Genomic DNA, 14526 nt, shown 5'->3' on the forward strand with positions numbered 1-14526 from the left:
CTGCTAAGGTCCCCACAAATTTAAGAGTAAAATGTCCTTGTGCCTCTGTCCATTTGCCTGACTGTGGCAGCCAGGACTGAATGGGAGAAAAACAAAACTTTGCCAGGCATGGTGGTACATGCCTTTAAGCCCAACACTTGGGAGGCTAAGGTAGGAAGAACACCAAGAGTTCAAAGACAGCTTGGAACTACAGTGATTTCTAGATTAGCCCAAGCTACACTGAGACACTGCCTCAAAAAACAACCAAGGACAATCCTACAAAAAAAATAAACAGAACTTTGAAACTCAAAAACAGTTCTGGGGGCCTAGAGAGATGGCTCAGTGGTTAAAGATGCCTGGTTACATAGCCTGATGGCCAGGGTTTGACTCCCCAGTACTCACATAATGCCATATGCACAGTGGTACATGTCTCTGGAGTTCTTTTGCAGTGGCAGGAGGCCCTGTGTGGCCATTTGTTCTTTCTCTCACAAATATTTTTTTTAATATTTTTTGTTGGGCTGGAGAGATGGCTTAGCAGTTACGTGCTTGCCTGTGAAACCTAAGGACCCTGATTCGAGGCTCAATTCTCCAGGACCCACGTTAGCCAGATGCACCAGGGGGCGCACGCGTCTGGAGTTCGTTTGCAGTGGCTGGAGGCCCTGGCATGCCCATTCTCTCTCTCTCTCTCTCTCAAATAAATAAATAAAAATAAACAAAAATATTAAAAAAATATTTTTTGTTTATGTGCAAGCACACATACACACACACACACACACACACACACACACACACACACACACACAGGGGGAGACAGAAAGGTAGAGGGAATGGACATGGCAGGGCTTCCAACCACTGCAAACGAATCCCAGATGCATGTGCCACTTTGTGCATCTGGCTTCACGTAGATACTGGGGAATTGAACTTTGATCACTAGGTTTTGTGGGCAAGCACCTTAACCCCTGAGCCATCTCTCCAGCCCAAATAAAGTGTTTTTAAATTATCTCTGTAAGCCTGGGTGTGGTGGCACACGCCTTTAATCCTAGCACTCGGGAGGCATAGGTAGGAGTATTGCCATCAGTTCAAGGCCACCCTGAGACTACATAGTGAATGCCAGGTCAGCCTGGACTAGAGTAAAACCCTACCTCGAAAAAAAATATATATATCTGTAGATGGCTCAGTGGTTAAGCTGCCTGCCTGCAAAGCCTAAGGACCCAGGCTCCATTCCCAGTATCCCTGCAAAGCCAGATGCACAAGGTAACACATGCATATGGAGTTTGTCTGCAGTGGCTGGAGGCCCTGGTGCACCCATTTTCTCTCTCTCTCCCTCTCTGCCTCTTTCTTTCATACTCTCTCAAATAAATAATACATAAATAATATATTTTTAAAATCTTTGTAAACCATAAAACCTTTTCACTCTAAAAAGTCTAAAACTGGGTTTATGAAGAAAAACAAGATAACAGAGAGTCAAGTAGGTATCAAATGACATAAATCCCAGAGAAGAACGTGCACACCGCTTGGCATAGCCTTTGGTGAATGAATTTCGTGTATGAAGTGGCTTCACGGAGCACACTGGAGAGTGGAAGGAAGAGCATGATGAGGACACAGTGTGAATGAGGGCAGTGACTTGTGCAACACAAACAGCCAACAAACAGTCCTGCTGCTTTAGCTTTCTATGTGCTAAGGTTTGGTTTTTCCTCCAAGGTTATCTAAATCAACAGGCTGGAAGAAGAGCAGGGCTTCCTGGGACGTACCTGTTTATTGCATGGATGGGAGGTGGTGGGGCGCAGGAGAGCCTAGCACAGGCATAATAGTCCCCGATGGACTCGATGATGCTGGCTACAACAGCACTGAGCATGCCGATCACTCCAGCCGCGGAGATGGTGGGGAGGCCCCACTGAACTGAGGAGGGAAGAAAACCATGAGAGACGCATTCACTTTCCTCAGAGACAGGCAAAGTTACCAAGACCTCGAGGACTCTAGAAGATCTCTGAAGGATTTCTGAAATTTTTAAATCCAAATCACCCCTGCCCCTAAGCTGTCTGGGAAAATTACTGGGTCGGGTCCTAGAGAGAGATGATAGTTTTATCTGACTGGAACAGGTCAATGTGTCTCTTCCTGCTCCAAAGTCACGATGTTAGTGTCTACTGTATCATGGCTCTATAAACCTTGCTGTGTGGGGGTAGAAATTTGTTGTTTAGTTTTGTTTCAGGCAGTGTCTTGCTATAATTCTGGTTGACTTAGTATTCACTATGTAGCCCATACTGGCTTCCAACTCACATAATCTTCTTGCCTCGGCTTTCTAAGTGCTGGACTCTAGGTGTGCATCCTGATACCTAGCTTAGGATAGAAATTTGTATGTGAGGGGGCTGGAGAGATGGCTTAGCAGTTAAGCGCTTGCCTGTGAAGCCAAAGGACCCTGGTTCGAGGCTTGATTCCCCAGGACCCATATTAGCCAGATGCACAAGGGGGCACACGCGTCTGGAGTTCATTTGCAGTGGCTGGAGGCCCTGCCACGCCCATTCTCTCTCTATCTATCTGCCTCTTTCTCTCTCTCTGTTGCTCTCAAAGAAAAAAAAAAAAAAGAAATTTGTATGTGAGAATTTATAGCACCACTATAGAGAGCATGGTGTAAAACAATGGCAACAAACAAAAGCACCAAAGTCAACAGCTAAATCTAAATCACAATAGTAAGCACACCACAAAGCATGATCAACCCTTCTTTCCTACTCTACCAGCATCTTATTGAAAGTGTAAATCATAAACCATGTTATGGTTTTTATTTTAGCCATCAAATAAGTAGCCTCCATCATACTTTCATTATGAGCATCTGGATGTATGCAACTCTTCATTGTATTTATTTGTATGTATATAGTGTACATGTACTTGTCTTTATATGTGCTACATGCACTTGTGTGGAAGTCAAAGGACAACCTTGAGTTATCCATTCTCTCCTTCCACCTTTTTCTGAGGCAAGGTCTCTCATTTTTGCCACTGTGAACATCACTCTATTTGGCCCACAAGCTTCCTTCTACCTGCCATTGCTGTAGGTACATGGACATTCAGATGCAATGCACCACTTTGTGTCCAGCTTTATGTGGGTGCTGGGGAAAGTCAAACTTGGGTTGGCAGGCTTGCAGGCAACTTTAGCCACTGAGCCATCTACACAGCCTGTAATTCTTTGTTACTTTTTATTTTTAGTGGTACTGGGATTTAACACAGGCCCTTACATATGCTAAGCAAGTACTCTACCACTGAGCTACATCCCAAGCTCATAATGCTTTACTAAATATTTTCTTTTTAAATTTTTTTTTATTTGCAAGAGAGAGAAGGAGGAAGGGGAGAGGCACTTTAAAAGTATATCTGTCATTCATTATCAGTATGAAAAGACCATTTGATAGTCACTGGTTTTTCTTCCTTGACTATTAGCATAATATATCCCCTTAAGAGGCCGCCTAGTGAGAAAAGAAAGGTGGATGCACCACTGTCTATTTCTAGGGAAGGAGCCAACTGTTGTTCAGGAAACAGGACACTGAGGGATCCAAGAACAACATGAAGGTTCAAGTTCAAATAAAAGAAAGTAAGCACTGTCCAGAGAAAGTGATATGAAGAAAACTGGAAAGGAGTCTCTCTCTAAAGCTGAGGGGGTGGTGGTGAGTGGTACAGAAATGGGCTGGTTCTCAGCAGAGATGAGGTGTAAAGGCACTAAAACATCTGACAAGCCACTGATAGAAGTCTGGTGTTTATGTCCCAGGTAACAGTGAATAAACAGAAGTTTGGGAAGATAAAGCTTATATAAAGTAAAATGTTAAGTTCTCATATCTGCAGTGTGAGGACAGAACTGATCCTGCCTGGAACCACCATGCCCAGTGGGAGCAGTCAGAGTAGGCAGAGGCAGCCGGGGTCAAAGGTGTAAGGTGCAGTTCCCAGGCAAACAATATGCTCAGCCAACACCTCCTCTCAGTGTTGCTCAAGGGCCTTCTTTACCAACTTCCATTTGGAGTTTTAATAATAATCATCTTATGTTGTAAACACATTATAATCATAGCCTGTGCTTTCATTTCAGTGCCTTGACTTAGAGTGGGAGACCCCTATTTGATCTTGCCATGTGAAGTTGAACATTCCGATCTAAAAATATAAACTGTTCTAAAATATGGTTTTTTACCTTCAAATAGAAAATTCTAAACCTGACCTCATAAGATGAGTTGCAGTCAAAATGCAGGTACAGTAAAAATACTGAATAAAACTCCCTTCAGGTTAAGTGTGGAAGGTAGATAGGAAATATCAATGAACTTATGCTTAGACTTAAGTCCCATTCTCATGATACTGGGATATAATATATATACATATTCCAAAATCAAAAAAATATCTGAAATTCAAAACATTCTGGAGCCCAAGCATTTTGAAAAAAGGGCATAGTCAACCTCTGCTGTTTTATAATTAAAAACAAAAAAAACCCATTAGGTCTTTTGCTGCTGCAAATGAATGCTTGTGTCTGGCTTTACATGGGTGGCTGGAGAATTCAATCAAGGGTGACAGGATTTACAAACAAGAACCTTTAACCACTGAACAAACACACCAGTCTCCATGTGCTGTCTTCCCTCGTATCTCTTTAATTTGTTTTCTTTTTTCCTTTTTATTTGAAGGCCATAATTGTGATTTCAAAAACATTTTACTTTACATCAACATCTTAAGTTTACAACTGTTTCATTTCTTAACCCTTTATATATATAGTTTTCATCTCATTACATACGTATCAATGCATACCTTTTTGGCTTCTATTCTTTTGTTTCACTTTTTTTTTAGGCTGACCTGGAACTTACACTGTAATCTCAGATTGGCCTCGGACTCACAGTGATCCTCCTACCTCTGCCTCCCAAGTGCTGAGATTAAAGTCATGCATCACCACACTTGGCCCTTTTCTTTGTTTTGTTTTTAATATTTTATTTATTTATTTGTGGGAGAGAGGCACAGGTGGGGTAGAGGGAGAAAGAAAGGGTACACCAGGGCCTACAAAGCCATTGCAATCAAACTGCAGGCACATGTGCCACCTTGTGCATCTGGCTTTACACGGGTATTGGAAAATCAAACCTGAGTCCTTTGGCTTTGCTGGAAAGTGCCTTAACCCCTAAACCATCTCTCCTGCCCCTAATTCTTTTGTTTCAAAACTTATATTAGGGCTGGTAAGATATCTCAGTGGTTAAAAGTGCTTGCTTTGCAAAGACTACTGATGGGCCCAGGTTCAATTCCCCAACATGCACATAAAACCACATACAAAAAGTGGCACAGCATCTGGCAATTGTTTGTAGTAGCAAGAGATCCTGGCACACATGCATGCCATGCACACACACACTTGCAAATAAACAGAAAAAGAAGTTTTTTGAGGTAAGCCCAGGAGACCTGGAGAATCGAACCTGGGTCCTTAGGCTTCATAAGCAAGTGCCTTACCACTAAGCCATGTCTCTCGCCCTCAAGAATTTTTTTTTAAACTGTTGTTTGTTTGTTTTTCCAGTTAGGGTCTCACTCTAGCTCACGCTGACCTATGCAGTTTCACTATGCAGTTTCAGGGTGGCCTCAAACTTATGGAGGTCCTCCTATCTCTCCCTCCCAAGTGCTGGGATTACAGGTGTGTGCCACCACACCCAGCCAAAAACCTGCTATTTTATCTCTCCTTCTAACTAGAACTTTTTGTATGCATGTATGCTTGATGAGAAATAAGGTCTCACTACAGTTTATGCACAGGGCCTCAAGTTCGTGATCCTTCTTCCTGCCACAATTATAGGCATGTGCCACTCCAGCTTAACCAGTGCTTCTGCTATTTGCTATTTTATAATTTATGTTCAATCTTGTCACTGCTGACATTTTATAGGAGAAATCTATGTGTCAACAGTTGATTCAAGTACTTTTTACCATACTGATGACTGAGAACCACTCCTGATACTTAGAAACTCATCTCTATATTGGTTCACATCACTCCAGAGTGCACCAACTCTTTTAACTCTTTTTATTGGGGAAGGGGAGATGTGACAACTGTGGTAATACAATCTTGATCGCTGACATGGTGACACTGTGCATCCTGTCTACTAAGTGATACCACCTCATGTACAGCCCCACGAGGCCCCCAAGGAGTCTCTATCCTGCCACAAGAGCAGCAGGTGGCCCAAATTCCTACTGGCAGTCAGCTGGGATGGGAACACTTTCTCTGCCCTATCCTCCTATGCTGTTTTATCAAGTGTTTTTGAATCGCATTTGATCTTGAACTATAGGTCTGTTTATGCACCAAGCACATTCTTTTCTGGAAACAGGATAGGTACACATAAGAACACACTGACACCTGGGTGAGCTACTGAGAATGTTATTTTAGAAAGATCACACTGAAAGTTGTGCTGAGCATATGAATTAAGAACAAAAGGGGGGCTGGAGAGATGGCTTAGCGGTTAAGTGCTTGCCTGTGAAGCCTAAGGACCCAGGTTCAAGGCTCAGCTCCCCAGATCCCACGTTAGCCAGATGCACAAGGGGGCGCACGCATCTGGAGTTCGTCTGTAGAGGCTGGAAGCCCTGGCGCGCCCATTCTCTCTCTCTCCCTCTATCTGTCTTTCTCTCTGTGTCTGTCGCTCTCAAATAAATAAATAAAAAATGAACAAAAAAAATTAAATATAAAGTTTAAAAAAAAAAAAGAACAAAAGGGATGGCTACCAACATCACCACCATTCAGCACACCCACAGCAAGCATCTTTAACCACCCTTAATATTGTTGGCTTTTCTTGCCTTTTTGCCTTATTATACAATATGAAAATAAGGCAACTGAACAGGGCTCAACCTGGCTAAGCTTAGGCTTAAATTCCAATAAAAACCCCATATTCTGGGACCAGAGTCTTCACAATAGATAATCAAGCATGTGACAACCACTGGGGTTCACATGAGTCACTTTTAGAACTAGGATCTGGAGAACATGACACGTGACTCCAGGTACCTTTCGGGTGGAGATCCTATGCTCTTCCCCATGAGTTACCCAACACTAAGAACTTGAGATTCACCTTCCGGCTGCTTTTGAATATCAGCTTACCTCTGCAGCTGTGACCAAATTACAAAGATTAAGGCTACCCATTAAGAGATTACATAAACTCTGCAGGTCATGAGCAATTCTCCAGCTAATTTCCAGGATTCTTTCCTTCAAGCCTTTCACTGGCAGCTCCACCTCCAAGCAGCTTCACCCTGCCTGCTACTCCAACCCTGCCTTCAGAGCACATACCTGGCCAGGGCCCTATCCGCCATGCTATCCATGCAGGACTCATAAGGCTGAGTAGTCACCCTGACAAGGGAGTCCGTCAGTGTATGTGTTGATGGCTGCTATGATTAAGAAAGCTTTTATGACAGACTTCTGCATGCTTCCAACCCCTCAAAACTGGGCCCTCCTGAGCTCTTGGGCTATTTGGTTACACAGATACTTACATGGGTATGGAACCTTAAACCACGGGGCTACGAGAAGCACGCCCTGCCTGGCATCCGTGCGTGCGTAGAAGCCATACTTGGTGCTGTCAGGAGGGAAAACATCGGTCACTGTGAAGATGAAGCAGAGCAGCCAGGACACAAGGATGGCCAAGATTATCTGAAGTGGTAAAAGGGAGAAAAGCAAAGCTAGAAGTTATCAGCCAAATGCATTCCTTCCTACAGTGCAACCGCCGCCCAAGCCCCCATTGCCAGCACTCAGCAGAACCCCTGCTACAATGAACTGCAACGAGCAGCTGTGTGCAGAACCATTCATTTTGCCCTCCCAAAGTGTGGCTAATAAATAAAAATGGGTAACATGCTTATAGAGGCCTTATGGATGTACATTTCAGTCCCAAGATCAGTGTCCTCCTCCTATGGCTTGCTAAAAAGACTACTTCAATGTTGGAACTGGAATGCTGGATGGATTCTCACTTTTAGGACCCTGATAACTGATGTAATCAGTGCCCCAATGTCATCACACAGACACAGTCACTCCAGGTGGGCCTGTTTACAGCCTTCCTTTCACCTGAGCATCCTCTGTCTAAACAAAGGCAACACTGTCAGGACAGGAAAGTCAGCTACTCACCGGGAACATTTTGAAAAGCTGTAACTTATATGCAGTCCACCCTTTCTTGGATTTATAAATTGGAAGAGGAAATTTAACATTTCTGGCATATTGCGAAAATAGTAACACTAGAAAAATTGTCCTGTACAGAAAGAAAATTAATGAAGTTAAAGGCCATTACATCTATACTTAAAAATAACTTAAAGCTTCAATGTCTAAACTGACCACATTTCAACTCATTTACCTGAAGAGCTGTCAGTCTTCTTGACTATGAGTTAGAAATCTTTTTTTTGGAAAGCATTTGAGGGCAGATGTAACAACTTACTCCTTAAACAGTGTTAGAAAACTAAAAAAAATGTACACACCAACAGGAAAAGCTCACACTGTGTAAGGGGAAGGATGCCAAATAAAACACTGCACAGTGGGAGCTGGAGTGGGTGGCCTAGTGGTTGAAGCAGTTGCCTGAGAAGTCCAAGGATTGAGGTTTGATTCCCCAGAACCCACATAAGCCAGATGCACAAGGTGGTACATGCATCTGGAGTACGCTTGCAGTAACTAGAGGACTTGGCACACCCATTCTCTCCCTCTCTCTCTCTCTCTCTCTCTCTCTCTCTCTCTCTCTCTCTCTCTCTCTCTCTCTCTGCCATTCTTTCTTTCTAATAAAGAAATATTGTTTAAAACCCACTGCACAGTATATGTTCAACTGTGAATTAGCAAACAAGCAGCCTGAGAAGCTACTGTACACACATGTGCATACAACCCAACACAAGGATGTGATCCAAATGCTCTCAGGATTAGCTTCAGTGATGAGATTTGTTACAAGTTTATCCTACTTTTATGTATTTCTGGTTTTATTTACATTGAGTGAGCATGGTGGTAAATGCCTTCAATTCTAACACTCCAGAGGCTGAGATAGGAGGGTCACCATGAGTTCATGGCCAGCTGAACTACAGAGTTTCAGGTCAGCCTGGGCTAGGTTAAGACACTGCCTCAAAACAAAACAAAACAAAACAAAAATAGCAAAAAAAAAAAAAAGGGGGTGGGGGGACTGGAGAGATGTCTCAGCTGTTAGACACTTGACTGCAAAGCCTAATGACCCAGGTTCAATTCCCAAGTACTCACATAAAGCCAGATGCACAAAGTGGTGCACGCATCTGTGGTTTGTCCACAGTGACAAGAGGCCCTGGAGCACCCATTCTCTTCTATCTTTCTCTACTTGCAAATTAATAACTAAAACTATTTTTTAAAAAGCAAAATATGAAGTTTTGGTATTTAACACAATTATTTGCAACAATATTCAGTATTCATCTTCTCAGGGATTTGTGTAGCCTTCCTATGCTTCAGCCTTGCAGAGCAGCTTCTAGGATCATGCCCTTTTTCTATGCTCTAAGCCAGCAGTCCAGGATAGCATAGCTAGGTGGCGGGGCGCTACAGTTGGACCTTAACTGCTATTACTACGACACTTATAAGAGGGGCAGAGAAGCCTGGAATTGTTTTAATTCCTCATCTCAGGGCTCCAGAAAAGGATCCAGATACTTCCTGTCAGTCTCATGGCCTACATGGCTGGCAAGCATGAGACCATTTCTCATCCTGCCAAGTAGATTTCATCAACAAAACAATTTAAACATACAATGATGTGCCTAATCTCCTAACAAAGTGTCTAATCCTCCATGTGAGTGACTCTTTCATTAAAACCCAAGGTGAAGTTGGCAGGAAGAGTGTGTCCTTAAAGTTAGTTTTACTTATTCCAGGGTACTTTTCCAATTGTGGCGATGGAATTATCAGTTCCATCAACAACTAGACAAGCTTCTCCCTTGCAAACAACTAATGAGGTACAGATCAAAGCCTGGCTAAGGACAGTTAGGCATGGTGGCATAACTTCAATCCCCATGCTCAGGAGGCTGAGGTAGGAGAATCGCTGAGCTGGAAACCAGCCTGGGCTACAGAGTCCCAGGTCCATCTGGGCTAAAGTGATAAGCTGCCTCAATAAAACACAACACAACAAAAATATTAAAATCAGGCAGAGGTAGGAGGATCATTGTGAATACGAGGCCACCCTGAGAATACATAGTAAATTCCAGGTCAGCATGGGCCAGACTGAGACCCTACCTCAAAAAAACAAAAAAGGGGCTGGAGAGATGGCTTAGCGGTTAAGCGCTTGCCTGTGAAGCCTAAGGACCCAGGTTCAAGGCTCGGTTCCCCAGGTCCCACGTTAGCCAGATGCACAAGGGGGCGCACGCGTCTGGAGTTCGTTTGCAGTGGCTGGAAGCCCTGGCGCGCCCATTCTCTCTCTCTCCCTCTATCTGTCTTTCTCTCTGTGTCTGTCGCTCTCAAATATATAAATAAAAAATGAACAACAAAAAAAGATATATATATCACCCATCCACTTCAAGTGAATACTATGACATCCAGAAAGAGTTCCAAGCCTCACCTGTACAGTGACACTTAATTTTCAAAGTTTACTTAAGAGTGGACAGAGGACACCTATAGATTCGCAGAAGGACATGTATATCTTGGCCCACATATAGCAATAGATGGGCAGATGAACACTGTTTTCTTCCCATTCTAATATTTCTAGATTATTTTTAGCCTCAAATATACCTAGGGGGCTAAAGGGTGAGCACCTCCATGACAAAGCCTCAGAGGTGGGCTGTGCCTATGCTCACACATAAGAGAAAGGACAGGGTGTCAGCATTAAACCCTCAGACTATCTATGACACTCTCTACCTTTCTGTTTTGCTCTTTTGGCTTCCTTTTGGCCTTTAGGATCTCACTCTATCCCAGGCTGACTTAGAATGCACTATGTAGTCTCAGGGTGGCCTCGAACTCACAGCAATCATCCTACCTCTGCCTCTAGAGTGCTGGGATTAAAGGCATGTGCCACCATGCCTAGCTTGCCCTTTCTTTGAAGTAAATACTAACTAGAAAAATTTACAAGGCAGATAAGGAAAGCAAAGAGACAAAAATCTTAAAGATCATTCATAACCTTCCTACTAGGTGATAAAATCATGTACCATTCTGGTCTATTCTGAATGGCTTCTGTTTCCTAGATATTAACTAAAAACCATGTACTAGGGACCAGAAAAGATAGGCTGACCAGCATCAGTCTTATCCTCAGGATACAAGCAAGTCATTGTCAATCCATCCTGGGCATATACTTCATGTGCTACTTGTTTTATGTAGATGGTGTGTGTACATGAATGGAGGTCAGGGGTCAATGTCAGGTCCCTTTCTCAGCTGCTCTCTACCTCATCTATACTCCATAACAGGGTGTCTCACGGAAACTGGACTCACTTCCTTGACCAGTCTAGCTGGCTAGTAAGCCTCAGGAATCCTTCTACCTTCACTTCCCAGCACTAGGCTTATGGGTTCATGTTGTGCAACCAGATTTTTTACATGGCTGCTAGAGATCTGAACCAAGTCTTCATGGCCAGTGCTGACCAGCAGAGCCATCTCCATAGCACCCTACGTGCTGCTCCTAGTTTGCCCACCAGCGTCAAGAACTAGCACACAGTCTCGCCTGTTGTATGAATGCTAGGACACTACATTGAAAAGTTCTCACACAGGGGCTGATAAGACAGCTTAGTGGTTAAAGGTGCTTGCATGCAAGCCTGCTGACTGAAGTTCAATTCCCCAAAACCCATGTGAAGCCTGATGCAAAGTGACATATATATCTGTAATCCCAATGCACCTAAGGCAATGGGAGGCAGAGTCAGAAGAATATGGAAGCATATGGGACAACTAGACAGATAGACAGACAGACAGACACACACACACACACACACACACACACACACACACACACACACCAGCAAAAACAACTAAGGACACTCTGTCTCAAGCAAGGTAGGAAGAGGAAAAACAGTCCAAGATTATTCTTAGACCTCCATATGTGCAATGAAGCACATGTGTGTGTGTGTGTGTGTGTGCGCGTGCACACACACACACACGCACCATAAAAGTCTCCTATGCATGACAATGGGAGCAACGTGAGCAGCATAAACCTACCCAGAGACCAAGAATGTCCATTTGCTACACACTATAATCATGGCCTTATATTTTTGAATCCTTACCATTTTCACCAATTTCGAACATCATCATTTCTGTCTGTTTAATCTGTATATATGAGGATACATATTTCAGCATTGTATGCAGCAGCAATATCTTAAATAGCATGTATCAACTTCAAATGGCTGAATTACAGACCATTCATACTTACTTAACCTTGTGAAGCTTTAGAATAAGCCAGGCCTCTCTAAACATTCTGTCTTGAAAAGGTGAATCCAACAAACTATTCACAAAATAATAATATTAAAGTTTTATCTGTGAATCTCTCTACTTTTGAAAATATACTTTAGTGTGTTCCCAGGGTTTGGAGATGTGTTTGTACAGGCAGCATTGTAAATATAAATCAGGGGCCTGGAGGGATGGCTCAGCATTTAAGGCACTTGCTTGCAAAGCCTAATAACCTGGGTTTGATTACCCAGTCTTTATGTAAAGCAAGATGCAAAAAGTGGCGCATGCATATGGAGTTTGTTTGCTGAAGGCCCTGGTATGCGCATTCTCTGCTTTTTTCTATCTCTCTCTGCTTCCAAATAATTAAAAATATTTTTAAAATATATATCAGGGCTGGAGAGATGGTGAAATGGCTAAAGCACTTGCCTGAAAAACCTAAGGACTTAGGTTTGATTTTCTAGTGCCCACATAAGCCAGATGCACAAGGTGGTACATATATCTAGAGTTCCTTTGCAGTGACTGGAGGTCCTACCAAGCCCATTGCTGTCTGTCTCTCTCTCTCTCTCTTTGCTCACTCACAAGCTCCATCTCTCCCTCTCACATTCACATGCTCTCCCTCTCTATCTGCCTCTTTCTCCCTCTCTCTCTCAAATAAATAAATAAATATTTTAAAAATATATACTTCAGAAGCCAAACATGGTGGTACATGCCTTCAATCCCAGCACATGGGAAGCAGAGGTAGAAGGATCACTGTGAGCTCGAGGCCAGCATAGGACTATAGAGTCAATTCTAGGTTAGCCTAGGCTAGAGTGAGACTCTACCTTGAAATTAATTAATTAATTTTAAAACTCAAATAAATCAGGGCTGGAGAGATGACTAAGTGGTTAAAGGCACTTTGCTTGCAAAGCCTGATGGCCCAGATTTGATTACCTACTACCTACATAAAGCCAGATGTACAAAGTGGTGCATGTACCTAGAGTTCATCAGCAGTGGCAGGAGGTTTGGTGCACCTGTATTCACACTCTCTCCTTGCAAATAAATTATATATATAGTTAGCCTGAGCTAGAACAAGATCCTACCTCAAAAAGGTAAATAAATATTTATGTATATATGAATGTAAAATGTATGTATATCAACTACGGGACTTTTTCTGGGGAGAATCTTTTTTGCACACCTTTCATCTCAGCCTTGCTAAAAGCTTTTCTGAATTGTTTTGCCTGAAAGGACCAGCTTTGAATTTATTATTCCTACTTGTTTCATATTTTTTCCTCCTTTTATTAACTTTTCTCCTCTTTCCCTAGGCTGGGTTATAATCTTGGTTTTCTAGTTACTGGAGATAAATGTTTTTGTGTGCTTTATTTGCCTTAAAGGTTGTGAACTATCTGGGGAACAATCTAACTACTTAATGATTAGTGCTGTCATGTTATCACTTGCTAAATTCAGTAGTAATTGTAAAGTTATTTTTCAAGCTTCTAAGAGTTTTTATCTTTTTGTTACCAGTTTATAATTTGGTATTTTATAAACACAATCATTCTGGCACTTACTGCATATCACTGAACTAATATACTTAAAATTAAGAAAACTCTTGGAAGTCTTCATCTAACTTATGATGCTATGAGCAATACTGTCTACTGTACTTGTACCTCATGGAAAACAGACCAGCGTAAGGAGTTACATGACAGTTGGACCATACAGGTTTTGAAACCCGTCTTGGCCATTTACTACCTTTGCAACTCTGGGTACTCCAATTTGTGCTTGTTCCCTTCAGCTGGCTAATACTAAGACCCCTCACCTCTACTTTATATGTAGGTGATTTACAAAGCATGGAGCCACTAAAAGAGCTCAATACATGCTGCTAGTTATTAAACAATGATCGAATTTTTCAGAAAGAAAAAAAAAGAATGGAAATCCTCTTGATGCTACTACTTTATTTAAAACTTTTTACTGGCAAGTAAAACCATAGACCCTTAGGGCCACTTATAATATAATCAATACTCACTTATACTCTACATACATACAAAAAACACGTAAGTTACACTTCCAGCATAGAATATTTTTTGTGGCTTTATCACAACTATACAGTGTTGCCATCTTCCAAGTCTTGGATGGTCTATACTAAAGGTCCAATGTGGACCAGCAGCCCCGGCAGAAATATTGCCCTCATCAGGGCAGTGCACAGCTCTGCTAGGCATATCAGTGCCAACAGGTCTTCCTATAGCACCTCTAGCTCCAGCCAGTGTAGGAGCACTTTAGATTCA

At 42.5% G+C, this 14526-nt stretch overlaps 1 protein-coding gene across 4 annotated transcripts in view; it reads right to left on the minus strand.

Annotated features, from left to right (window-relative positions):
* The window catches only part of Slc23a2 (solute carrier family 23 member 2), a 151075-nt gene that overhangs the window by 25527 nt on the left and 111022 nt on the right, over window positions 1-14526 (minus strand). For all 4 annotated transcript variants that reach the window (XM_045156050.1, XM_045156047.1, XM_045156048.1 and 1 more), the window contains exons 9-11: window positions 8054-8174; window positions 7429-7585; window positions 1731-1878 (exon numbers count right to left, since the gene is read on the minus strand). In XM_045156050.1, the coding sequence (XP_045011985.1) occupies window positions 1731-1878; window positions 7429-7585; window positions 8054-8174 (426 nt within the window). The remainder of the gene's footprint in view (window positions 1-1730; window positions 1879-7428; window positions 7586-8053; window positions 8175-14526) is intronic.

The sequence above is a fragment of the Jaculus jaculus genome, chromosome 8, assembly GCF_020740685.1.
Source record: "Jaculus jaculus isolate mJacJac1 chromosome 8, mJacJac1.mat.Y.cur, whole genome shotgun sequence".
NCBI lineage: Eukaryota > Metazoa > Chordata > Mammalia > Rodentia > Dipodidae > Jaculus > Jaculus jaculus.